This window comes from Bos javanicus, chromosome 11, assembly GCF_032452875.1.
Source record: "Bos javanicus breed banteng chromosome 11, ARS-OSU_banteng_1.0, whole genome shotgun sequence".
Lineage (NCBI taxonomy): Eukaryota > Metazoa > Chordata > Mammalia > Artiodactyla > Bovidae > Bos > Bos javanicus.
The window spans coordinates 19,466,059-19,493,119 of NC_083878.1; the positions used below are offsets into that span (position 1 = coordinate 19,466,059).

General features: G+C 34.6%; 1 protein-coding gene across 1 annotated transcript in view; it reads right to left on the reverse strand.

Moving 5' to 3' along the window:
* STRN (striatin) overlaps window positions 1-27,061 on the reverse strand; it is a 120,872-nt gene that overhangs the window by 37,815 nt on the left and 55,996 nt on the right. The window contains exons 4-10 of the mRNA XM_061432080.1: window positions 25,235-25,313; window positions 20,853-21,020; window positions 18,718-18,853; window positions 14,188-14,323; window positions 10,745-10,855; window positions 7,950-8,093; window positions 3,819-3,955 (exon numbers count right to left, since the gene is read on the reverse strand). Of these exons, the coding sequence (XP_061288064.1) occupies window positions 3,819-3,955; window positions 7,950-8,093; window positions 10,745-10,855; window positions 14,188-14,323; window positions 18,718-18,853; window positions 20,853-21,020; window positions 25,235-25,313 (911 nt within the window). The remainder of the gene's footprint in view (window positions 1-3,818; window positions 3,956-7,949; window positions 8,094-10,744; window positions 10,856-14,187; window positions 14,324-18,717; window positions 18,854-20,852; window positions 21,021-25,234; window positions 25,314-27,061) is intronic.

A 27,061-nucleotide genomic window follows, 5' to 3' on the forward strand; every position in this document is an offset into this window, starting at 1 on the left:
GGAACTACTCTAAGAGTGGGGCTGATTATTTTGGGGGTAGGCAGGGCTGGCAGGAAGGTTAAGACGACAAGGGCAAATGAGCTGACCTCTGTTATTCTTATTAAAGAGCTAAAAGGTTTTCATGTGGAAGAGTACTTAAATTCCTTTGATTATCTTGATGTGGTAGGCAGCCACTAAGTTCCCAATCAGCCTCACCTATTTTTACCTTTTGGTAGTCCCCTTCCCTGGTGGCTCCGATGGTAAAGAATCTCCCTGGAATGTGGGAGATGCAGGTTCATCCCCTGGAGAAGGAAATGGCTACCCACTCCAGTATACTTGCCTGGAGTATCCCATGGACAGAGAAGCCTGGCAGGCTACAGTCCATGGGGCATAAAGAGTTGGACACAACTGAGCAACTAACACTTTCACACTTCTACGTTATAGGATGCTCTGTGATCAACAGCACACAGCAGAAGTTGGAACAAATTACTTCCAAAATTAGGTTATAAAACCTTTCATCCTGAGTGTTTCTGCTATCTTTTCAGGTGCACTCACATTGGGAAAAGCCAGCTGCTCTGTTGAGGAACCTACAGAGAGGTCCACGTGGTGAGGAACTGGTCCCCAGACAACAGTTAGCAAGAAACCAAGGCCTTCAAACAACTACATGAGTGAGCCTGGAAGCAGATTTTCCCCAAGTCAAGTCTAGGTAAGACTGCAGCCCTTGTCAATGTCTTGATTACAACTATACAAACAGCCAGAGTCACATAATTAAGCTCTCCCCAGACTGCTGACCCATGGAAGGTGTGAGACATAAATGTTTGTTCTTTTAAGCTGTTAAATGTGGTACAAGTTGTTATGCAGCAATAGGTTTCTAATATGCTTAACAAAATCAGGAACTACATTTAGAAACTGAGAAAGACTTAAATTTTCTAACAATTAAGAGTTATGAAAATAGGATGAGCTTTCTCCAGAGAGAGGACTGAATTCCTTTATGTATTAGACAAACTCTTTGTAGGAACAAAAGCATCTAATGGGAATTTCTGCTTCTGGTCATGATGGACTAGATCATTAGGACCCACTGTGTACTGAGGACAAGTAGAATAGCAAAGCTAAGAATAAAAAGTCTAGAACTAACAAAATGGTGGGAAAAAACCTAGGATCTAGGTGAAGACAGAGACCTACGGAAGTGAGCCTGATATCTGGAACTGTTTTCCCCAGCGAGTGTTTACTGATTTCAAAAGAGATGGGTGAGAGGTTGAGCTGTGTTTCTGATGACTTTGCAATGCCGAGAGATATAGATTGATGTCCAGGGCCTGCCAAGAAAGTAGGGCTTAGTAGACTACCTGGCTTTAGGTTTTGATTTCAGAAGGCTGTATCCTACACATAAGAGTGAACTAGAAGAACAAAAGCCTTTAAAAGATTGTAGATGAGCTTTAGACCATCTCAAAAACTAAAAATGAAGCATGTGATCCAGATTTCTAGTGGCTGCGACATCTGAGAGAAGAAAATGAAAATATACTCTTTGTGGAAAGATGTAAACTTAGGCCTGAAATTATTTCTAGAGACAATTTTTCAAATATAGCTATTTGGACATAGTACAGAATAACCACACCCATATGAGATACAACAGCATAAATGAAAACAAACAGAAATAACACATAATTAGTAACAGAGCTACTACTGAGTCTCTGATTCAAAGTTTAAAGTAATCATGCTTACTATGTTCAAGAAGATAAAAGACTGAAAATTCTGGAAGAAATCTGTAAATAATTTTTAAAAAGTAACCCTAGAAGAAAAGATATAAGATTTCATTAGATGAGTTTAATTACAGATCACATATAACTGAAGAGAGAATTAGCTAACTGGAAGATGAGTCATTAAAAAAATCTAGACTGAAGTACAGAAAAACAAAAGATGGAAAACACAGAAGAAAGAGAATCAGAACCAGAGAATATAGAAAGAGGATCTAACAATATAAAACAGTTCTAGAAGAAGAAAAGAGGGAGGGAGAGAGGTGTAAAAGCAGTATCTAAAGAGAATGGCTGAGAACATTATAGAACTCAAGGAAACATATTAATTAAATTTTAAAAAACCACGAAATCTTTTATGACAATCAAGGCATAGAGAAATATCAGTCACAGGAAAAACTGTCCACTACTGAATAACCAAAAACAGAAATGACAGTTGATTTTAAGAGAAAACAACAAAAAAATGAAATATAGGAAACAAACAGCACTTAAAAATTTTTTGCAAAGTGAAATTTGAAATCAGAGATAATAGCCTAGTCAGGCAAAAAAAGAGACAAGTAAAGACAATTCAAGAAAATTAAAAACTAAGAGAGTTAGGCACCAATAGATCTTCATTAAACAGATATACTGTATTCTTAGAGTAAAAGAAAAATGAACCCAGACGGGCAGTCAAATATGCAGGGGAGAATGGAAAAAGACAAGACAGTTAATGTAAAACAGATAATTCTGACTACTGAGTATACAAAACAGAAGCTGGTAAAAGATTAATGTACACAGAAATAAAATATATAACAGGAATGACATGTACATTGGGTGGGAGTTTTTTAAATAAAGTGTTCTAAAGATCCTTGTATATAAAATTTTGATAAGAATATGTGTAGTAATCTGTAATGTACAAAGTAATGAAAGAGTGCATAAGCTTCAAATAATGGAGAGGGGTGAATGATAAAAAATAAGCAATCCCAATTTAGGCAAAAATAGAAAAACACAGAATAGGTGGCACAAAAAATGGCAGGATTAAGTACAAATATTATTAATTATTTTAAAAAGAGACTAAATGCTTCATAATTTTACAAGGTTGTCAAAGGTTAAAAAATAAAAGCCAGCTAAATGGTGTTTTTAAAAGACATAAATTATAAGGATATAAAAACACTTAAAACAGAGTTTTGTTTTGTTTTGTTTTCCAAAATCTGTATTGGAGAATGGAGTGCAAGGAGCCTGTTTAAGTTAAGTTATTGTGGTAGATCCAGATGAAGAAAAACGGACCAGGAGGGGAAGAAAAAAGATGTACTATATGGATTTCAGTTGTTGGCGGTAGAACCTGAAAGACTTACTAAAGGGCTTAGCATAGAGGGGAGAGTTTTGATCTAAGGGAAGAGGAGTGAGTGGTGAGGCTCCTCTTTGGAATACTTCCAAGGTTCACTTAGGGATCCATACTACATCCTCTACGTGGCTGCAGCTGCACTGTATTCCCCAGCGAAGACGATGAAGTATAAAACTGAAAGGATTTTAATGAAGAGATAAGGTAGGCTGTAAATACTTTATGAAATAAGCAACTGTTTTTCTGATACTTGATGACAATGAACAATTATAAAAGAACTGTGTTTGAGATTAACTAAATGGATGTGTGCATAAAGGTATAAAGATTCCAGTTTTGGTCCAAATCACTGATAGGTCAACCTTAGCATCTGCAAAGTATCTTGCATACACCTTGTCTAACAACAGCTAAAACTAGTTTCTCAGTTGTTGTCTTATTCACAATGTATTAAATAAGCAAGACAAATGTTGCCATTAGGCAGACATGGTACCTCAAAACATAAGACACACCCAATCTTGGTGATAGAAAAAAGAATTCTTTCCCTTATCTAAAACCAATGAATAAGCTCTACTGACTTACAGATTTAGGTAAAACCTATAATTTTAATCTGCATGATGTGAAAAGTATTGTTATGCTAGTATTTTCAAAGTTTGTGATTAAAACTGAAATTCCACACTTGTGAAGAAGTCTCACAATTGTCATCTTTTTCTATAAAATGAACTTTCTATTTTTAAAAAATAAATTAAAACAACAAAAATAAAACTGCTACTCACATCATAAGTTAATGAATCTGCTTCGTTGGCCACTGTAAGGCCTGCCAATTCTCCCAGTCCCAGTTCACTTTCAAGTGCTTCATCTGCTCCCATGATGAATGACTTCCCAGAAGAAGGAGGAAACGTCAGTGCTTCCACTGAAGGGGGAAGACAAAAGAAACATTAAAAAAAAACACTTCTAAGTAGTCAACAATTAATTTCATAAGGGCATATCTACATTTGATTATTTATAAATGCTTTCAAACACAGTAAAATTCAGTACACAGAAAATCCTGAAGAAGTGCTTGCTCTTTTCCATATTTTAACCATTTAAAGGTATCATCTAATTAGAAAAGTACAACATGAAACAAACCCTTTTTCACTATAGAAAAAAATTTATAAATGTATAAAAGTAGATTTTTCTCATTTGATATTTCATGCTAATTACCCAAGTGATTTCTATCAATTATTAAAATATGTACAGTAAGTGATTTAATCTTTTTAATTAATTTAATTGAAGGATAATTACTTTACAATATTGTGATGATTTTTGCCATACATCGACATGAATCAGCCATGGGTAAACATGTGTCTCCCCATCCTGAACCCCCTCCCAACTCCCTCCCCACCCCATCCCTCTGGGTTGTCCCAGAGCACTGGCTTTGGGTGCTCTGCTTCATGTGTTGAACTTGCACTGGTCATCTATTTTACATATGGTAATGTACATTAAAACATGTATAGTGATTTTGAACATTGCTGGCTGCATTCAAAATAAAATTGGTTAATTCTATAACTTAAATAAGAGAAATCGCAAATGAAAATGGGTCATAATTGTATTAGTAAAAAACGCGTATATAAGGCAAAGCTAATTTGTGTTGTCAGAACTCAAGACTACCGCTGGAGAAGAGCGAAGGGGCAGTGTTTGAAGGCAGCACCATCAGGACTTCTAGGCCCTGGTGACATTCTGCTTCCTGACCTAGGCAGTGGTGACACGACTGGTTTTGCTTAGAGATAACTCACTGAGCTCATCCCTATGACTTAGCAGTTTACTGTAGATATATTATATTTCATTTAAAAATACTAATTTCAAAGAAGTTTTTTATTAAAGTGTCTACTGGAACACTTATAAATGCCAATCATTCTGACAAGCCATCAGAGATCATTCTTTAAGTAGTTTTCTCAAGGTAGTGACTTTATTGATGACAAACATTTATGAGTTGATTAGATGAATTTAGTAGTTTAACTTTGGCTGCTGAAGAAGTTAAAGAGTCGGACACAACTGAGCGACTGAACTGAACTTTTTTTTTTAAGAAACAAGTCAACTGTACTAATCAATGTATGCAGAGAATAGATTTATGAGATGTTTTTCAGTTTCACATTCAATAATATAATTTTAGATTCAATCATAAATATTGAAGAAATGAAAAGAACAGCTATGAACTTTTAAAAATACTAGTGGCAGGAACTCTACTCAAAATCGTTACAAGAATAAAATAGAGTATAAATTGATAAGACATTTTCAAACCAGCACACAATAAAGCTGCAATAATAAAAATGGGTTTTACACAAACATACCACATGTCTTATAAGGGGTTTGAACAACTCTAAACATTTACTAATAAAGAGCAGGAATTGTTTCATTTAGAACAGCAATTTTCATGCCAAAATTTCAACCAAATGATTCACATGAGACTAGGAGGTTAGAGCTTCAGCCAGGTGTTCTTTTGTTTTCACGCCTAATATTGCCAGAAAACTCAGTTCAGATATGAAGTGAAAATGGTTCCTCCCCACGTCCCCCAAAAAACTAAGATTTGTGATTTGGTCACTCACACTGCATGGGCTAATTTAACTAACTGTTCTAGGAATGGCCAAGTAAAATCTGAAAACAAAGAAAGGCAACCAAGCACTGCTTCCACACATACCAGTGGCTAAACCAGCAGACCTAAGGGCCAAAGAGAGAGCTCCAATGGGCAAACCATGAACTGACTGCCCTCCAAGAGTCCTTAGAACTTTCGATTAGAGGTCACATTTCTATTAGTAACTAAATATTACAGGCTCTAATCAGCTTTTACAAAATAATTTAAATATGCCTCAAGTGCAGCACTCACTGCCTTCTGAATAATTATAATAAAAATATAGCAATAAACTTACATAGCACATACAAGCTATGGAAACTTCTTCTGAAACTGGACTGGAGACTGGAAAGCATCAGTCACAGGCAATTAAATCTACAACATATTTCTTAAATGCCTTTTCTACTTGTGAAAATTCTGTACTGTGGAAGCAGACGTAGGACCAATACTACAGATCATAAGTTAGACATTCAACACTTCTGTTCTAAAGGTTCTTAATTTTTTTTTAATTAGGGGCATTTTCTGTGGTTTATACATTCTTTTCTGCATATATGTCATTTAGAACATATTCTGCCTCTATTATTATAAGTGGATTACATGGCAGAAACCAACATAACACTGTAAACCAATTATCTTTCAATTAAGAAAAAAGAATTCTATAAGATGAAATTTCTGATAAAATTCTTTTGAGATTATTAGAATAAGAGGAAAAACTAACTTTCCTTCTTATCCAGACCTGATCTTAGAATAAAGGAAGTTGATTAAAATTCTCACATCTATAGTATCAGCTGAATGAATCTCCTAGTGAGTTACAAACATACCTGTTGAGGCCCCATGATTCACATCTTAATTTAAAAGATACGTACCTACGTCAAATAAATTGTTCATCTAGAATTTAAAGGTATCATATGTGGTTCTTCATTATTTAATGTATGGAAAACGAATTCCCAGTATACTATAATTAATACTAATAAATTAGCTGTGCAATGATCAAACAATTTATTGAAAAAGTATTCCAAACACAAAAATCTATCCATCAAGGGTTTGTCAATTTACATTTCTCTAAAAAACAACCAAATTTAAAACCAAGAAAGAATAATAATACATGTTTCCTCTGTGACTTTGGTGGTTTTATTCAATAAATAATAATTTGAAGAGACATATCCACTGCAAATAATTATAATATTTAAATTCAAGGCAATTTTCAAAAATAAATTTCAAAATATATTCATTAATCATGAAGATTAATTTTATGTCACTCATGACTTTCAGCTAATGTAAATATATATTTTATAATCAATTTCCACATATAAGCATTTTATAATTTATAAATAGGAATATCGGAACTTCTATCTAAGAGATGGAAAACTGCATTTATATAACACAAGATTATACTATAAAAAACTGGGAATAATCTAAATATCCAAAAGAGGAATGGTTAGGTATCAAGTCTAAAATAGAATATTTAAAATTTTAAATCTTAAAATTATAATCATGAATTTATGATTTTATATATATAAATACAACTGAATTCTTCTACATGGTGACTATAACTGTAAAAAGTATATGCACATAGACAAGGACTGAGAGAGAACAAGGAAATGTGACTAGACTTTCAGGTGTCTTTTTTCTCTTTTTGTCAATGATAAATTGCTTAAACAACGGAGAAGGTGATGGCACCCCACTCCAGTACTCTTGCCTAGAAAATCCCATGAACGGAGGAGCCTGGTAGGCTGCAGTCCATGGGGTCACAAAGAGTCGGACGCGACTGAGCGACTTCACTTTCACTTTCCACTTTCATGCACTGGAGAAGGAAATGGCAACCCACTCCAGTGTTCTTCCCTGGAGAATCCCAGGGACACCAGAGCTGCCGTCTCTGGGGTCGCACAGAGTCGGACACGACTGAAACGACTTAGCAGCAGCAGCAGCATGAAAACATTTATGTGAGTCTCAAAGTAAACATTTACTAACTATGTATATACTCAGTTTTCTCATTGTTGGGATGGTATTAGAACTACATGTATGCACATCAACTACATGGCTTCTGTGAAGCTGCAGGGGGATGTTCTAAACTACAATTTAGACTTGGTTTTAAGTTTATGCATCCTTTTTCAAGTCTTACAAGACTATAGCTATAATCAAACCCCCTTGAATATAAGAAAGCCTACAATGTGGAGTACTACATACATAATTTAAACATGTATAGAGTAAAACTCTTCTCTTAGAGAGCTCTCTACTAACTGAATTTAGTAAGTACATCCAAGTGCTTTTTGTGCTCTAGTGTGTCACAAGTACTTGCCTTCATCTGCCCTATTTATTTCATGTTCAGGAAGCCTGGAGCTGCTGGGTCTGGAGGGTGAACCCACAGATGGCTGCAAGGAGGGAAGTTCATCAACATCTCTCAAATTAGCAAGCATATCTTGTAGTTTTGACCTGTTGGGCCCTAGCCCCGAAAAGGGAGGGAGAGAACAAAAAAGAGAAAACAGAATTATCCAACTGCATCAAAATGGTGCCATAAACCTTATTTACATCTGCCAATATTCACCTTTAAAACTACCATACTATATTAAAGAGTAATTTATTTTCTAAGTTTTTAAGACTTTTAAAAAGGTATACTACTCTTGAAAAATTATGCTTTACATATATTTTTTAAATTAAGCTAATGGAATAATGTCATTATTTGCATGAAAAAATGTTCCTGTGTAATTTGGATCATTAAAAATATTATTCTAGAATCCTTATATACAACTCTAAACACAGATACCACAGACTGTGAAGCTACTGTGTGCTAAACTAAACAATCACATTCTTTTCTGTTTGTTTAAATTAAGCTGCATTCATTGCTTTACATCCTGAAAATATGGTACCCAAGGTTAAGTCTCACACCCTACCAATTACTTACCTGTACTTTGATGCTTCATTCTCCCACATCCCTGTTTTGACTGTTTTATATAGGATAGAGGCTGAAACAGATCTTCGGTTGTTTTTCCTGTTATAAGTTTAATTAAGAATGGGAAAATCTTACCCATAGTCCATTATGGCTTTTTCCTATTTTTAAGCAATTTTAACTATTGCCTAGAAATATATTCTAAGATAGTGTGATTAGAGAACACAATTTGACTGAAAATATTTCTACTAGCCCATATTATAAAGACACAACCTCTTGCAATGAGAAACAGCTCAATTTAAAAAGATACCTATTATGCTTTATAAATTAATGCTTTCCTTCAGTTCTGTTTTCATTTTACATCTTTCAGTTCTGTTTTTATCATGTCTCCTCTTGCTCCCAGACTATCATTTTATCAAGATAACCTAAACTGATGATGATAAAATGTCCTGAACTCTTCAGTCCTTCTCTCTTCATGAAAAACATTAGCCTTTCTCCTCCTAAAGAATCATTTTTTCTCACCATACTAAAAAGCTATGTACCATATGCCTGAAACAATGATCACAATCTTCAGGCTCAGGAAATCCACTAGCTTCTGTTAGCAGGAATACTATTTCGGTCAAATAGTGCAGCTTGAGACCTTAAATGCTAAACTCCAACTACAGCGAAGCCTTGATATTTGATAAGAACCAAATAATAAATAATAGATGAATTCTACATAAGTTCTTGATACCCTTTCAATTAAAAGGTCTTTTACATTTTAAGACATTTATTATTGTAGCATAATGACAAATATATTAACTTTAAGTCAATCTGATAAATAAAACATTCTCCTTGTTTCTTGCATATGACAAATATTCCTTAAAATTTCAGCTTAAATGATTTTATCATGGCTATGAAAAGTCATAACAAACCATGTCTCACTATTGCTTATTAAAATTAAATTGTATCAGTATTTTTAATAAAAAGTAGAAAATGTTCTTATGTTTTAATATTAACCTTTCTCATTGTGATTAATTAATACTGAGAAGGCATTAAATGACGTTCTCTCTCTGTTACATAATAGTTGGTACAATGCTAATATCAATAAAGGCCACTGATTTTCTATCCATTAAAGTGAAATACTTGCAAGTTCTAAGATATTTTAAATAAAGATTTAAATACTTATGAGTAACTACTAGGTTATAAATGAATGACTAATTTTTGATAATCCTGAGCATCACTACAAAAAAGAGAAAAATAAAAAGCATATCCCTCCAGTCTTTTGCAATTTTAAATACATGCCTCACTCAAGTTGGATTTTAATCCCACTGTACACTAATATCCCAAAGGATGAAATTCCTATTGCCGTACAAGGGAGACCCATGTCCATACTGTCAATGAGAGTGGTAGCACAAGGAGGTAATTTAACCTTGCTCTCCTAAAAAGGTGGTTAAGATGGTTTCCAGGGATGTGTGAAAGCTTTTGTATTTCTATTTTATATACCTAACTAGATCTACTGTTAAACCTTACTAATAACTTAAATAAGATAATATATATATATGATGCACAGTGCTAGAAATTTCATTTTAGTTTCCATTTTTGATGTGGAACACATTTTGTTGGGAAAAGAAAAAACCTAATTGGTAATATTATAAATGACATTGGCCAAAATTTTAAATTAGAAAAATAAGTACTTTAAAAAAGCTGTGTCTGACTCTGTGACCTGTGTAACACATAGTGATGAGAGCAAATGAACCATGTGTTATGAACAGCCAGGATATTCAGGGGTAGAAATTAACCTTCTGTCTGTGACCAAGACCTAAAATTGTAAGCAATTATTTTGGTGGCTTGCCAGAAGGTCACACTAGATGAGATTTAAACTATCAATAGTAAAAAATCATTACTGTAATTAAGCACATATAATTTGAAAAATCAAATTATTGCTATGTTTGAAAACACAGTCCCATACACTCATGATGCTCTAGATTTATTATTGGGATACATTATGGTTGCATAATTATATTCACAGCTTTTTTCTTTTTCAAAGTTCATGACCAAATATCTAACCATTTAATTTCCACCCCTAAAGAGCAAGTGAAAAGGAAAGAGGTCAGGAGAAGGAAAAAAAAAGAGTAAGTAAGTTTTAGGAAAACATTGGAAAAAAAAATTGGGGGATATGAAAGAGGTAAGATTTATGATTGACAGATACAATGTTTTCCACTTACTCTTCACCCCCTTTTTCCCCTTTCTCTCCTTTTTGTATTGTTCCTTGAGTTTGGTAATTACTCCCTGGTCCACATTCCAAGCTTCAGGCATGAGACACTGGTCTTCCTTTTCTAAACAGAGTGAAACAAATGAAACAGCCTTTTTCAATAAGATATTGAACATTCAAAGTCAATTCACTGTTATGTCAATGAATGACATAACAACCATCTTCTTCATAGTATTACCAATTTTAAAGTTATTATTTATTCATTAGATACATGTCACAAGAAATATAATATCCAAGAAACAGTGGTCAATTCTATTTCCTTGGTATAATATTAAATTTCCCTTGAAACACACATAGGGGGAAAAAAAAAAAACTGCAACATTTGAGTGACTTTTAGTAAATTAAGCCTCAAAAGTCCACCATCAAGAAACCCTCATTTTCAGACTGTGATTAGGATTGACTCACAAAAAAAATCTCTTACTAATTTATGTAATGAAAGAAGACTATTAAGCATTTGTACAAAATAGTCTTCAATGATCTTTTCAAAAACTATATTTCTGGCATGTGTTTATCAGCAAAAGACCACTTTTATTTTATAGGCTTTATAAATAGCACCTTGCAAACTTATTAATCAATCTGGCATTCAACACTTAAAATGATTTAAGTGACCCGTTAATTTATAAATATTTAAAGCTGGAAACTGAGCTTCTAAGAAAAAAGAAATGCCACCATTAATTTTCACTATTTCAGGAGTACAAAATTTAAAAAGCAAATATGTTACGTATTTTATACTTACTATAAAATGAATTACTGTATACATATAACATTATGTAAGTGTTAGCTCAGAACTCTCACCTGAACTCAAGACATATATCCACTTGCTTACTCTGCATTTCCATTAGAAAACTAATCAAAACCAAACACACAAAACCAAACTCCCAATCTTTCTCATCCAATCTCTTCCATCTACAGGGTTCCCCAACTTATTTGAAGGCCCTATCAATAACCTCAGATATGAAGATGACACCACCCTTATGGCAGAAAGTGAAGAAGAACTAAAGAGCCTCTTAATGAAAGTGAAAGAGGAGAGTGAAAAATCTGGCTTAAAGCTCAACATTCACAAAACTAAGATCGTAGCATCTGGTCCCATCACTTCATGGGAAATAGATGGTGGAAACAGTGACTGATTTATTTTTGGGGGGCTCCAAAATCACTGCAGATGGTGATTGCAGCCACAAAATTAAAAGACACTTACTCCTTGGAAGGAAAGTTATGACCAACCTAAACAGAATATTAAAAAGCAGAGACATTGCTTTGTCAACAAAGGTCCGTCTAGTCAAGGCTATGGTTTTTCCAGTAGTGATGTATGGATGTGAGAGTTGGACTATAAAGAAAGCTGAGCGCTGAAGAATTGATGCTTTTGAACTGTGGTGTTGGAGAAGACTCTTGAGAGTCCCTTGGACTCCAAGGAGATCCAACCAGTCCATCGTAAAGGAAATCAGTCCTGGGTGTTCTCTGGAAGGATTGATGCTGAAGCTGAAACTCCAATACTCTGGCCACCTAATGCAAAGAGCTGACTCATTCGAAAAGACCCTAATGTTGGGAAAGATTGAAGGCGGGAGGAGAAGGGGATGACAGAGGATGAGATAGTTAGATGGCATCACCAACTCAATGGACATGAGTTTGGGTAAACTCTGGGAGCTGGTGATGGACAGGGAGGCCTGGCGTGCTGCAGTTCATGGGGTCGCAGTGAGTCGGACACAACTGAGCGACTGAACTGAACTGAACTATACTTTCATTTGATCAGACCAAAAACCTCCCTTTTTTCCCAAACCCCACAACAACTATTTCAGGAAATACTGTTTCTCTACCTTTAAAACACATCCAGAATCTGACGACTCCTCAGCATATCCACCCTTCTCTGACCTCTGTTTCTTGCTAGAATTACAACAAGTGTTTTCCCTTACGTACTTCATGTCTACTGCCAACACTAATCGCCCTGGGTAGTCTATTCTCAACACACAGCCAAAGTGATGCTTTCAAACAAAAGTTGGATCATGTCCCTCACCCTTCTGGCTCAACAGTCCCATGGTTCTCCATCTCACCAGTGGTCTACACAGCTCCACTTGATTCGGTCACTTCTTACTACATTCCCCTCATTATCATTCTGCTCCAGCCACCCTAGCTTCCTTGAATTCCTCAAACATACCTGGATTACAATTATCTTAGGGCATATGTTCTAGTTTTCTTCTTCTTGAACACTCTTTCCCTGGATACCATGTGGCTAACTCTCTCATCCATGCTGTCTCTCATTCAAATGTTACCCTCTCAATGCACCTTCCATGATCACTCTATCTTATATTGTAACCAATCCACTTCACCCTACCCTGTCCCCAGCACTCTCCATCCTACTTACTCTGTTCTACTTTTTTTATTTCCCATTGCATTTATCACATTCTGACTTACATGATAAACATCATTTATCATGTTTATCTCTTACTGCCTACATCCTCTTAGTAGAATGTAGGCCCACAGGGGTAGGGATCTTCATCTAAAAGACTTGGCACAAAGAAGGCACATAATCAGTATTTGTTGAATGACTGAAATAGGCCAAAATGAACCAGAATAATCAGAAATCTATTTTTAACAAGTTTCAGTCCACAGTTTAAAAAACAGATCACTGGGTCTCTGAACTTAAAAACTCAACATTTTTATTCTACTATCAATAATAGAAAGTCTCCTTTTTTCAGAAAAATCTAACAATCAAAAATGTAGATTTTCATCAATTACATCTTAATAATAAATTAAACTGAGTTAGATTTTAGATCCTAGAATGCCTTCAGCTTTTTAAAGTAAAAATTTAGCTATATCACCCTCTTAACACCATACTGATAACAACAGTAACATAAGATCATAGGAGAACTGTGGTAAACCAGAAGATGCCAGAGATGAGATTTCTAAGTCCTTTACAAGGACTTCCCTGGCAGGCCAGTGTTAAGACTTTGTACTTCTACTACAAGGAACACAGGTTTGATACCTGGCCAGGGAACTAAGATCCCACATGCCATGTGGCATGGCCAAAAAAAACTAAGAAAGAAAAGAAAAAATAATGAGATCTTCTACAATGTTCTCATACTCAATTTCCACAAAATCTAGATTTGCAAGTTCTACTGTTTAGGCAGAAACATTCTATAAATTCAAATTATTTTCATACTCTACCACTTATGTTAAAATAAAAAAAAAGATGAGGAAGGTAAATAGCTGTACAACCTTCTTTAAACAGACACACATCCTGGAAAAAAGGTCATGATAGTAAAAAGTCCATAGAATGTCCAAGATTTCAATATTTCAAGTGTTCAAGATTTCAAGCATTCTTCAAGATGCTGCTTTCCTAGTAAAATATTAGTTTTGTTCATTTATATAACATCTCTTGTTGGATACAGCATTCCTCCTTACCCCAGTCTGTTCCATCGCCTGCACTTCTGGAGTCATTGTCTCCTTCTTCTGATGTAACCAAGAAGTCAAACTCCTTTAGAGCTTCTTTTGTATCTCGATCTTCACTGCTATCGGGCAATACTTTCTTCCTAACAATCTAATGATAAAAAGCATGCTCAATTAAAATACTGGAATATATTATGGAATTAATTTAAATAAAGAAGACAATATCCCTTTACCCCTGAATGAGAAAACCCAATCATTATTTTCTTCAGAAAATACATCTTTGCTGTATCAAACCTATACAATTCAGTAGAAAACACAGATATCATTTTAAGATTTTATACATATTAAACATTTTAAAGCAGTAATTTAAACTTTGTTCAATGATGGCTTCTTTTAAATAAACAAATGGAATCACATATTGAAAACATTGGAATATAACATATGAATTTATATTATAGCAGATGAAAAATGTCCTTGACATACTGTATTATGAGAACCACAATCAAATCTTACATTTCTGGAATGCAATCTGTACAATGTGCAGATATTCTAATCTAACCAAAGAAGAAACACTTCATAAAACACTGCAAGAATTTTTCAGAATATAACCATGATAAATCTTAAGTCTAGTACATTATTCCCTCACAAAATGTAAAATCACAAAAACCACAAACTCAGAAATGCATGCCACAACATTGAGAAGGTATTCCATTGGAGGGAGTTGGGGAAGGAGAACTCTTCCCATTATTATTTCCACCGTCCCAAGCTTCCACCAATTTCCTCTAATAACTGTCTATATATTCAAATTTTTCTTAAAATATTGATCTTTCAGAGATATACATAACTTAGATTTAGTAACAAATCTAACAAGGACCATTATGTCTCATTTTTATACATTTAGAAATATCTCTGGAATCATAAGGTGAAAGTTAATCATGAGAAAAGAGAAGGAGACAGAGAGGAGGAAAATTATCCAGACTGTAATACAAAGAATAATCAAACTTCAATATAGGACAAACAGCCAGAAAGGACAATGAACCTATGTGTCTTTTCTAACAAAATGCACTATTAATAGCCTGAACACAACCATCAGCTATTAAGAGCTTTGTGCTTCTGATATTTTCTTAGTTGAATCTATTTAACTATTTTTAATTAAGGGAATAAAGTGACATTTAAAAAACCTGTTTGTTCTACTAAACATTTTAATAGGATACTTTTCAGCCATTCTCTCTCTATATATATAGCACTGCAATCAATCTTTTAAGTCCTGCTTACACACTGCTACATAGTTAGATTTTTTAAGTCTTTTGGCATAGAGTTATTAAACTGCAGCTGTGAAAATTAATGCATCATAAAAATTATCAAAACTAATATAAAACTATTATAAAGAAACTAATTATTTATTTAGAAATATTTTTCTAAAAGAGAACTAGAAGAATCTTTGGGTCCAGCATTTAAATAGAATTAAATATGTTTGCATTAGCTGTGCCTTCATGGCTTGGTCACAGAATTGCCATAATCAGCACTAACTGGAAGTCTGGATATTTATGAAATTGATTATTTAAAAAGAAATCAGTTTACAGTTAGGAATTTCTATTAAGACCATACTTGATAGGAATAATAAACAGTTTATAGATTTTTTAATATTTAACTAACATAATGACTAACAACAAAACTTAAAGCATTATAGTTATTATTTAACCACTGAGCTACAAGTAAAGTACTTTGACAGAAAAATAGTATCTCAGTCCAATCATCCCATAGAAATCACAACTCAGCATAAAATTTCCAAATGATTAGGACAGAGAAAAGTTATTATACAAGTTTTGGCATTTTATTTTACTACAGTCAGTTTAAACACATGTGATTACTACTTGTTTGAATAATAAAAAGAGGGAATAACTTCTTCAAGTTCAAATAACATCCATGGCAGGGCTGTATTAGCAAGCACAACACTACCGAATAGTGGCCTGGGGATTAATCTGGAAATAATAAGTTGAGAGTCTCTGATGGAAGCAGAGGATTCAAACAGAAAAGAGAAGTTACACTTAGAGAGAAAGAACTTTATAGTTAAACCTATCATTTTCAAAAGTAGTGTCTCATTTATTCCTCACAAAATTCTCTGGGGATAAGATGGGTACTTGTTATAAGCCCAATTTTACAAACTAAAAAACTAAGCCTGAAGGATTAAAAAGCACAGATAATTAGTGACAGAACTGAGACTTTAGCTCCAGGCCTAGAGTCTAGGTCCAGTCTGCTTTATTTATCCTTCCTTCCTTTCCTCCTCCCTCTTCTTTAATAAACGTGAAGGAGGAAATGTGAACACTCTCCTAAAAGCAAAGCATGCCTTCATCTCCTACTTTAAATAAAGCAGGAGGAGGAAGAAGAAGAAAGAGAAGGAGAAGAGGGAAAGAGAGAGAAGAGAGGAGAGAGGTTAAAAACGGGGAGAGAGACTGGCATGAAAACAGAAATATAGACCAACAGAAGAAGATAGAAAGCCCAGAAATAAACCCATGCACCTATGGGTACCTTATTTTTGACAAAGGAGACAAGAATATACAATGGGATAAAGACAGCCTCTTCAATAAATGGTGCTGGGAAAACTGGACAGTTACATGTAAAAGAATGAAATCAGAACATTCCTAACACTATACACAAAGACTCGAATGGATTAAAGACCTAAATGTAAGATCAGAAACTACAAAACTCTTAGAGGAAAACATAGGGAGAACACTCAATGACATAAATCCAAGCAAGATCCTGCATGACCCACCTCCTAGAGTAACGGAAATAAAAACAAAAGTAAACAAGTGGGACCTGATTAAACTTAAAAGCTTTTTCACAGCAAAGCAAACTATAAGCAAGGTGAAAAGATAACCCTCAGAGTGGGAGAAAATAATAGCAAATGAAACAACTGACCAAAGATTAATTTCCAAAATATACAAGCAGCTCATACAACTCAATGCCAGAAAAACAAACAACCCAATCAAAAAGTGGGAAAAAGACGTAAACACACACTTCTCCAAAAAGACATAGAGATGGCTCACAAACACATGAAAAGATGCTCAACATCGCTCATTATTAGAGAAATGCAAATCAAAACTACAGTGAGATATCACCTCACTCCGGTCAGAGTGGCCATCATCAAAAAGTCTACAAACAATAAATGCTGGAGAGGATGTGGAGAAAAAGGGAACACTCTTGCACTGTTGATGGGAATGTAAATCAATATAGCCACTATGGAAGACGATATGGAGATTCCTTAAAAAGCTAGGAATAAAATCACTATATGACCCAGAAATCCCACTCCTAGACCTATACCTTGAGGAAACCAAAATTGAAAAAGACACATGTATTCCATTGTTCATTGCAGCACTACTTACAATAGCTAGAACGTGGAAGCAACCTAGATGTGCATCAACAGATGAATGGATAAAGAAGCTGCGGTACATATACACAATGGAATATCACTCAGCTATAAAAGGAACACATTTAAGTCAGTTCTAATGAGGTGAATGAACCTAGAACCTATTATACACAGTGAAGTGAGTCAGAAAGAGGAAGATGAATACCATATTCTAACACATGTATATGGAATCTAGAAAAATGGTACTCAAGAATTTATTTACAGGTCAACAATGGAGAAACAGACATAGAGTCTAGACTCATGGACATAGGGAGAGAGGGGGAGAGGGTAAGATGTATGGAAAGAGTAACATGGAAACTTACATTACCATATGTAAAATAGATAGCCAAAAGGAATTTGCTGCATGGCTCAGTAAACTCAAACAGGGGCTCTGTATCAACCTAGAGTGGTGGGATGGGGAGGGAGATGGGAGGGAGTTTCAAAAGGGAAGGGATATATGTATAACTATGGCTGATTCATGTTGAGGTTTGACAGAAAACAGAAAAATTCTGTACAGCAATTATCCTTCAATTAAATAAATTTTTTTTAAAAAGGGGGAGGAGAGATGTTAAAAAGAAGGGGACAGAATAAAGAAGGGACGAGAAGGGAGAAGCAAAATTTAGATGTACATCTTATTCCAGGACTCTACCATGGGAAAGTCAATAAACTTACAAAAATCTGAACAAAACCACAGAACCCTAAACATGTTTGGAGAAATCTAATGGGAGAGGTCTGAAAATGTGGAGTCCTTGCCTACCAAAGCAACCCTGACACGACAAACAAAAACTGCACCGTTTAGAGCTGACGCCAGTCACCATCAGGCACCATAACGGGTCTGTCAGTTCTATTGTCTTATAGCACCAAGAACAATGCATTGTTATGACACACATTTACCATATTCACAAACCCTATAAAAATGTTGAAATCTTCAATGAATTAACAAAAAGCTAAAGAATGAGGGCCTTGAGGAGAAAACTGCTATACTAAAAATGTTCTTGAAGTCAAAACAAAAACTTTCAGATTAAATTTCCCCAAATTTCAGGAAAAATAAAAGTTAAAGGTTTAAGTTGAAGGATATGGATTTTTAAAGTATGTATAATAGCCCCTAAAAATATTTATATCTGAGTTATTCAGCTCACCGTTGAAGTATCAATGATGCTTTTCTCTCTTCCATCAATGTCATCATCTTCATCTTCATCACTGAAATCTGCAGCTGCACTTTCAAGGAATTTAAAATTCTCCAGCACGGAGGCAGAATCTGTTAACTCGGATTTTCTGGTTTAAAACATATACATCTTGCTCAGTTAATTTTTTAAACTCAGTGTAAGAATTAATCCATGACTAATTCTGTTTATATTATCTGAATATATTATATATTCTGACTTCTGTTTATATTGAATTATAACCACCCCCCCACCAAAATCACACTAGGATCTGCACTGATTCTTATCTATTACACTTCCATGGATTTTAACTGGAAAAGCAATATAGGAAGAAACTGGTTACTCTTTTAAAAGTACTTTTCAATCATAACTACTACTTATGGCAATCTAATACAAAGAACTCCTCCTTCTGATTTAGTATTATTTTGATTCTTAAGCCAAACAATGCACTTCTTTTTGAAATATTTTTATTATCTCTGCCTCTGTTTTTCTCTATCCTTTTTTCTTTCTTCAACTCTTCCTCTTCCATAACTAAGAAAATAACCAGTAAATACAGGATTTTCTCTGATGCAATCTCATATTTCTAAACAGCTAAAAAGTTGAAAAAGCAAATGTGTATATGAAGCTTACTAAAAACAGTATTTTAGTTAAACTAATATACTATTACAAAACGATCCTGTTGATGAATAAACCCTTAATCTTTGGAAATGATTAACTTTTCAAATATGTGAGATTTTAATTTAGCTCTCTCTAAAGAAATTCATCAATTTCCTAACGACCAGAATAGAATGACTGCTCTCCAGTTCATTAGGAAATGTTTTAGATAACAAGACATTTTCCTGAAAAGCATTTAGCCATAACTATGAACAAAATTCTCAAAACAGATAAATCTTAAATTTCAAATCTGCTGACAGCTATGTTTTTGTTCTTTTCTAACCTACTCTCCATCCCTACAGAAGTAAGATTCAGGATAATACCTTTATCAGTTTCAAAAGACTAGAGTGGACTTTCTTAAGCATCTTTATAATAATTTAAACTAATTCAATAGGTGAAAATATAACCAGGATTAATGCCCACACTATCTATGTCTACAAAGAGAAACAATCTACATCTTACATTTATGAAAACAAGTTATGTAATCTTAACTATTAATGAGCACATTTAAGAATGCTCCAATGACATTTGTTTACAAGACATATGTTTAAACCTTTACCTAAACCCCATAATTTTAGTTTATGTCCCAAATAACAGAAACTATGTTCTTACTAGAAAATGTACAGAGCTCAACTAAAACCATTCTTCCAGCCTAAACATGAGTTAAAATAAAGTAACGTATTTAAATTTCAAAGAATCTTTGACTTTTTAATTTAAGAATTATGCCAAATTTTTTTTCAATAAAGAAGAATCTCCTTATTAAACTGTTCGCCTTCATTTTAAGCAGAATTCAATATAATTGTATGGTATATGGGCTTTCCTGGTGGCTCAGACAGTAAAGAATCTGCCTGCAATGCAGAAGACCTGGGTTTAATCCCTGGGTTGAGAAGATCCTGATCCAAAAATCAAAATGAAATGTTCCTGCTACTGAATTTTTCACTTATTCTATCAAGTAGAATATATATATATATATATATATATACATACATACACACACACACACTTTATTAGATAATTTTCTAAAATGAAGAGGAGTTACAGCATTATTAGATAAATGAAAATGGCTAAGAAAAGGTTTACATCAAAAGAATTAAGTATTATATGATTTCTGGGTCACCAAGAATGAAAGTTCACTCTTACAGACTTGAAGTGAATTTCCAAATAAGATCATTTATGAAGTTATAATAGTAAGAGATGACTGAGCTTCAATGTATTAAAATTTATATTAAATACATAAATTTCAAGCAAATAAAAATACCTTAAAAATATTCTTAAAAGTCATAAATGATAACTCTAATCCCTGTGTATAAAAATTTAAACTTTTTATTAAACTTTATCATTAAATTACTTGTGCAGCAGTACCTAGAAGTGCAAGTATCACACGTGTCACCAATAAGCCAAAAATATTAATAAGAACTAAAACTACAGCCAAGCCACTTTCCAGACAAAATACTTACCCAATCATTGCTGTCTCTTTAACTTCGGCTTCTGTGCCATTTATAACTGAGTCCTGATTTTTGTCATCTTCCCTGTCAGTGACATCACTTGAAAAGCCCAACAAAGCTCGCACTCGTTTGGATTTCACATCTAGAATAGTATCTGTGTAACCCACCTCCTGTAGATACCTGTGTGTGAAGAGGATCTTTACAATTCAGACATACTGGAATCAGTACTCTACTACTGGATATCTAAATAAAAACATTTCTTTAAATTTACTGTCTGCATAAGACTGGACAGCACAGTACTATGCTAGTAGGACTCGCTAATAAATAATCTTCCAGCTGCAGATGGAGCTGTCTCTTGCAGTACCAGCCTCTATGGTCACTGAGAAAAACCAAAGAACTATACAATACACCATTCATTTATCTTAAGAAGAAGCTATTCCTTAATATATCTAATAGCACATTCTTTCTTCTAGGCAGGGCTGGAGTAGGCTCACTCTCAGAGGCTACTGAATTACTATTTTATAATAGTAATGAGAATAACCAGTAGTGTTTTTACACTTTTGATGTTACAGCATCACTGGATCAACTGAGATCTAGAGAGAATGTTTCTAGCATATATAGCTTCCTACATGACATACAAAACCACGGGATATTCCAAACAAGTCACTTCTACAGAAGGGAAGCTCTTATCCTGAGACAACTCTGCAATAAAAATAAACCACAGTTCAATTGTAGGATGTGGGAAGAGTGGGTGTACAGGTGTGTGTGCGTTGCAGAAAGGAGCAGCACAGAAAAGAAAGAATAGGTTTTGTATGGAGAGTTAAACATGGGTTCAAAGACCATTTCTTCCACTTTTTTCTTGTGTAGCATTAATTCTTCTGAACTTTAGCTTTCTTTCTCTTAAAAAAAAAAAAAGAGTGCAGTGCCTGGCATACAAAAGGTGCTCAGTATCTATTAACAACAAAAGATGACCAAAAACGATCAAAAGTGGCAGTGGTAGGAACACAAAAAAGGCAAATGTTATTAATAAAGTCATTAATAAGTGTAACAGACAATATCAGACATTAGATTATATGTAAATATCAAGTCTATGAAATGAAAGATAAAACAAAGATCAAAAAGATAAGCAGTCTAAGATCTGGTATTAAGAGTTATTATTGCTCAAAGAGATATCTCACAAAAAGACATGTAACCAAAGTGGAGTAAGTTATCCTATCAAGTCAAGGTATTCATTTTCAATCCTATCCAATATCTATAGAAAGGTTTTGATTAAAATTAGTAATCAGTTGATTCTTATAAACAAATACAAAAGAATTATGTTTTCTATTTTTAACAAGTAATATTTGATACATAACTCACTTTAGGAACAAAATCACATTACAAATACTGTTTCAAAAACTCTCATTCCATAAATAAACTGGTTTACTAAATAGCTACTTTCTCATTCATTAATATTTCAGTTCAGTTCAGTTCAGCTGCTCAGTTGTGTCTGACTTTGCGACCCCATGAACTGCAGCACACCAGGCCTCCCTGTCCATCACCAACTCCCAGAGTTCACTTAAACTCGTGTCCATCGAGTCAGTGATGCCATCCAGCCATCTCATCCTCTGTCATCCCCTTCTCCTCCTGCCCCCAATCCCTCCCAGCATCAGGGTCTTTTCCAATGAGTCAACTCTTCGCATGAGGTGGCCAAAGTACTGGAGTTTCAGCTTTAGCACCATTCCTTCCAAAGAACAACCAGGACTGATCTCCTTTAGAATGGACTGGTTGGATCTCCTTGCAGTCCAAGGGACTCCCAAGAGTCTTCTCCAACACCACAGTTCAAAAGCATCAATTCTTCGGCGCTTAGCTTTCTTCACAGTCCAACCCTCACATCCATACAAGACTACTGGAAAAACCATAGCCTTGACTAGACGGACCTTTGTTGACAAAGTAATGTCTCTGCTTTTGAATATGCTATCTAGGTTGGTCATAACTTTCCTTCCAAGGAGTAAGCATCTTTTAATTTCATGGCTGCAATCACCATCTGCAGTGATTCTGGAGCCCAAAAAAATAAAGTCTGACACTGTTTCCCCATCTATTTCCCATGAAGTGATGGGACCAGATGCCATGATCTTCATTTTCTGAATGGTGAGCTTTAAGCCAACTTTTTCACTCTCCTCTTTCACTTTCATCAAGAGGCTTTGTAGTTCCTCTTCACTTTCTGCCATAAGGGTGGTGTCATCTGCATATCTGAAGTTATTGATATTTCTCCCGGCAATCTTGATTCCAGCTTGTGCTTCTTCCAGCCCAGCGTTTCTCATGGTGTACTCTGCATATAAGTTAAATAAGCAGGATGACAATATACAGCCTTGATGTACTCCTTTTCCTATTTGGAACCAGTCTGTTGTTCCATGTCCAGTTCTAACTGTTGCTTCCTGACCTGCATATAGGTTTCTCAAGAGGCAGGTCAGGCGGTCTGGTATTCCCATCTCTTTCAGAATTTTCCACTAATATTTAGGTTGGTGCAAAAGTAATTGTGGTTTTGCACTGTTGAACTTTGCCATTTGATACAGAAATACATTCTTAAATAAATGTGGCTATGTTATACATCATTTTAATGTGCATTTCTCACTTTATGTTTTTTTGCTTTAATGACTTGGTACTTCCTGCTTATTTTATATGTATTTTAGACTATGGAAATGATGTTAGACAAAAAGCAAATTCAAGCAATTTTTTCAAGTTCAAAATGGGTTGTAAAGCAGCAGAGACAACTCACAACATCAACAATGCATTTGTCCCAGGACTGCTAACAAATGTACAGTGCAGTGGTGGTTCAAGAAGTTTTGCAAAGGAGAGGAGAGCCTTGAAGATGAGGAGCACAGTGGCCGGCCATCAGAAGTTAACAACAACCAACTGAGAGCAACATCAAAGCTGATCCTCTTACAACTACAGGAGAAGCTGCCAAAGAACTCAACGTCAACCATTCTATGGTCATTTGGCATTTGAAGCAAATTGGAAAGGTGAAAAAGCTTGATAAATGGGTGCCTCAGAACAGAAAAAGAAAAATAAATTGTCATTTTGAAGTGTCATCATCTCTTATTCTAGGAAACAACAACAAACCATTGCTTGATCGGATTGTGATGTGCAATGAAAAGTGGATTTTATAGGACAACTGGCCATATTCATCTGACCTCTCGCCAACCAACTACCACTTCTTCAAGCAACTCAACAACTTTTTGCAGGGGAAATGCTTCCTCAACCAGAAAGAGACAGAAAATGCTTTCCAAGAGTTCATCAAATCTCGAGGCATGGACTTTTACCCTACAAGAATAAACAATCTTGTTTTTCATTGGTAAAAATGTGTTGATGTTAATGGTTCCTATTTTTATTAATAGAGATATGTTTGAGTCTAGTTATAATGATTTAAAATTCATGATCTGAGATCACAATTAGGCCCGCATGAACCTAATAAAATGTCACCTCTGAGAGGCAGGTGAGTCTTTTAAAAATACTTCTTGGATTGCCATCATAACCACTGTCATTAAAAAAAAAAAAAAGACAAAATCAGCACTTTAAGAACACTTATTTATTTATAAAAGGAAAACACACAAACCACTTTTAAGACCAAAGTGAAAGCCCACTTATTAAATACTAATGAAGTCTCATTTTCTTCTAACTTTGAGGAGATTAAAAAAAATAGAGGTAAGGAGAAACTTTACTATCCTCTCCCCATTATCAAAAGAATGACTGGCATGCAATCCACTTTGGAAACAACAGGTTTAGACTATTCACAAGCAAACCCAAAAGAATAAACCAGGTAGCAAATCTCATTTTACTGAGACACAAATCAAAATACCAATTTCAAATATAACATGCAAGGGTTAGGCACTGAGCTGATGAGTGGGTCTAGCCCCACTGCTTGACATTTGAATCTCAACCCAGCTCTGGTCCCTCTTTATACTCTCAAATTCACATTTTATAGGAGCGACTATATGTTAGCATAATATATACAAATTTGGGAAATCCAGTAAGTTCTTCCATCTATTTAAAATAAAGGTTAAAAACATAACTTAAAGATATCATGAGTAGACTCATATTAAAGCATATGTATACTCATGTAAAAAAAGTGCAAAGAAAAAAGTAACTTTAAGGGTACAGAATTCTTCAGACCATACATTTAAGCATATAATAAATTAGAAGCTCTAAACTGTACTTTTTGATAAAGCTAATCTATGGATAGATAAAGCTAATCTATGGATTATTTGCTATGGAAAGCAAATCTATTCTTGATAATCCGAGTTAATAGTTATTGAAAAATAAATTCCTCCATAGGGGAAAACGTGTTTAAAATGAAAAAGGATTAGTAATTCAATGAAGTTTTTTCATAGCAGATACTTTCATGAGATACTTACTGTCTGAGTAGTTGCCGACCTTGCTTCCACATTAACTGGCTGTTTTGTTGTGGCTGTACCTCTGTTTCATTACCTTCATCTGGAAAACATTAAAACATAAAAAAACTGATGTAATATACATTAGAGGACAACTCAACTCATTAGAAATATCCAATAAAAATTTATAAGATTAAGAACACTTCACTGTAAAGGATGTTTTGAGTGCATGCTGTGCTCAGTCATTCCAACTCTTTCCAATCCCATGAACTGTAGCCTGCCAGACTCCTCTGTCCATGCAGTTTTCCAGGTATGTTTTAGGACAATTTAAGTTTTAATTTCTATGTGCATGTGTGCTAAGTTGCTTCAGTCATGTCTGACTCTCTGCACCGCAGACTGCCAGGCTCCTTTGTCCATGAGATTCTCCAGGCAAGAATACTGGAGTCAACTGCCATGCCCTCCTCCAGGGATCTTCCTGACCCAGGGATTGAACCTGTGTGTCTTATGTCTCCTGCACTGGCAGGTGGGTTTTTTTTTTTTTTTTTTAATACCACTGGTGCCTGTGAAACCCCTTAATTTCTATAAGGAAACTCTAAAATAAATTCATTATTGCTACTAAATTTCCCTGAGAGTTTCAGAACTAAAAATAAGGGCCTTTCCCCCAATTTTTAGGTTACCTGAGAATTTTCCTCTAGGACAAATGAAGTCACACAAAAATTAAATAAAAGTATTATGAAGCACCACATCAGAATGAGAACTAAATGCCCAGGAATGACTGTTTAGAAGGAAGGGGGAAGAAAAAGCCTGTCTGGTAAAGAACAGATAGATAAAAAATATTCCCAAACCAAACCTATTTCCTTCACTAGTTATTAAATGAAAACCTCAAGCATTCTTTTCTTAAGACATTCTTCAGATGGAAACTTCCTAGGTCCCAGAGAGCTTAAAATTCATCATATGGTAGAAGCCAAATCTTCCAAGAAGAAGATAAAATAAAAAGAGCTTTCTCCTTGATAAGTCTGGAATAAAGAATTTCCAAACTACAGGATAGCTCAACTTTAAAAACATAAAAAAAAGTTCACACCCTCCATTAGCCCTTGATTAAACTATAAGAAACTGTGGTCTTCATAGGATTTTTATTCAAGTGGAGCTATAAGAGAGATTGGGGAATTTTCTTTTATGATACTTGATATAAAACATTTAATGTGTTCCAGATGCTGTGCTAAAAACATATACACTATTCTTTTAATCTTTACAACCTCCAAAGACAGGTATTACTACTATCCCCATTTTAAAGATGAGAGAGATGTTTTGCAGATTAATTGTAAGGTTTCTAAGTTAAAAATACAGCTGTGAGTATTGAAATCATGACTGCGTGACTCCAGAGCTCACGTTTTTCTCCATATGCTCTCGTTATAATGGGAAGAGATTAGAGAAACATGTAAATGAAAATAAGAATTAGATCTTGCATTTTCATTATTCTCTTAAAATAACCAGACCAAGTTCTGTGACATACCAGAGAGAGAGCAGGAAAGGGGGGGGGGGGTGGGGGAGGGCGGGCAGGGGTGTGGGGTGGAGATTAACTCACAAAGGAAGATTACTTTGGGATGACTTCAAAGAACATTTACTTGAAAAAGAAAAAAGGAAAGAAAAACAATGTCTAAATAGTAAGGAAAAATAATACATTGTTTCCACTGACTGACACATTCAGGAACTGTGTGTATAACATAATATGTTCTTCCACTTCTTAGGTCAAGTGAGTAGCCTGTACTTGCCAAGTAAGAATATCTATACTGACATTTCAAAAGACCAAAAATTTCAGATGTGAAAGAACTTTTGAGATCATCTAATTTC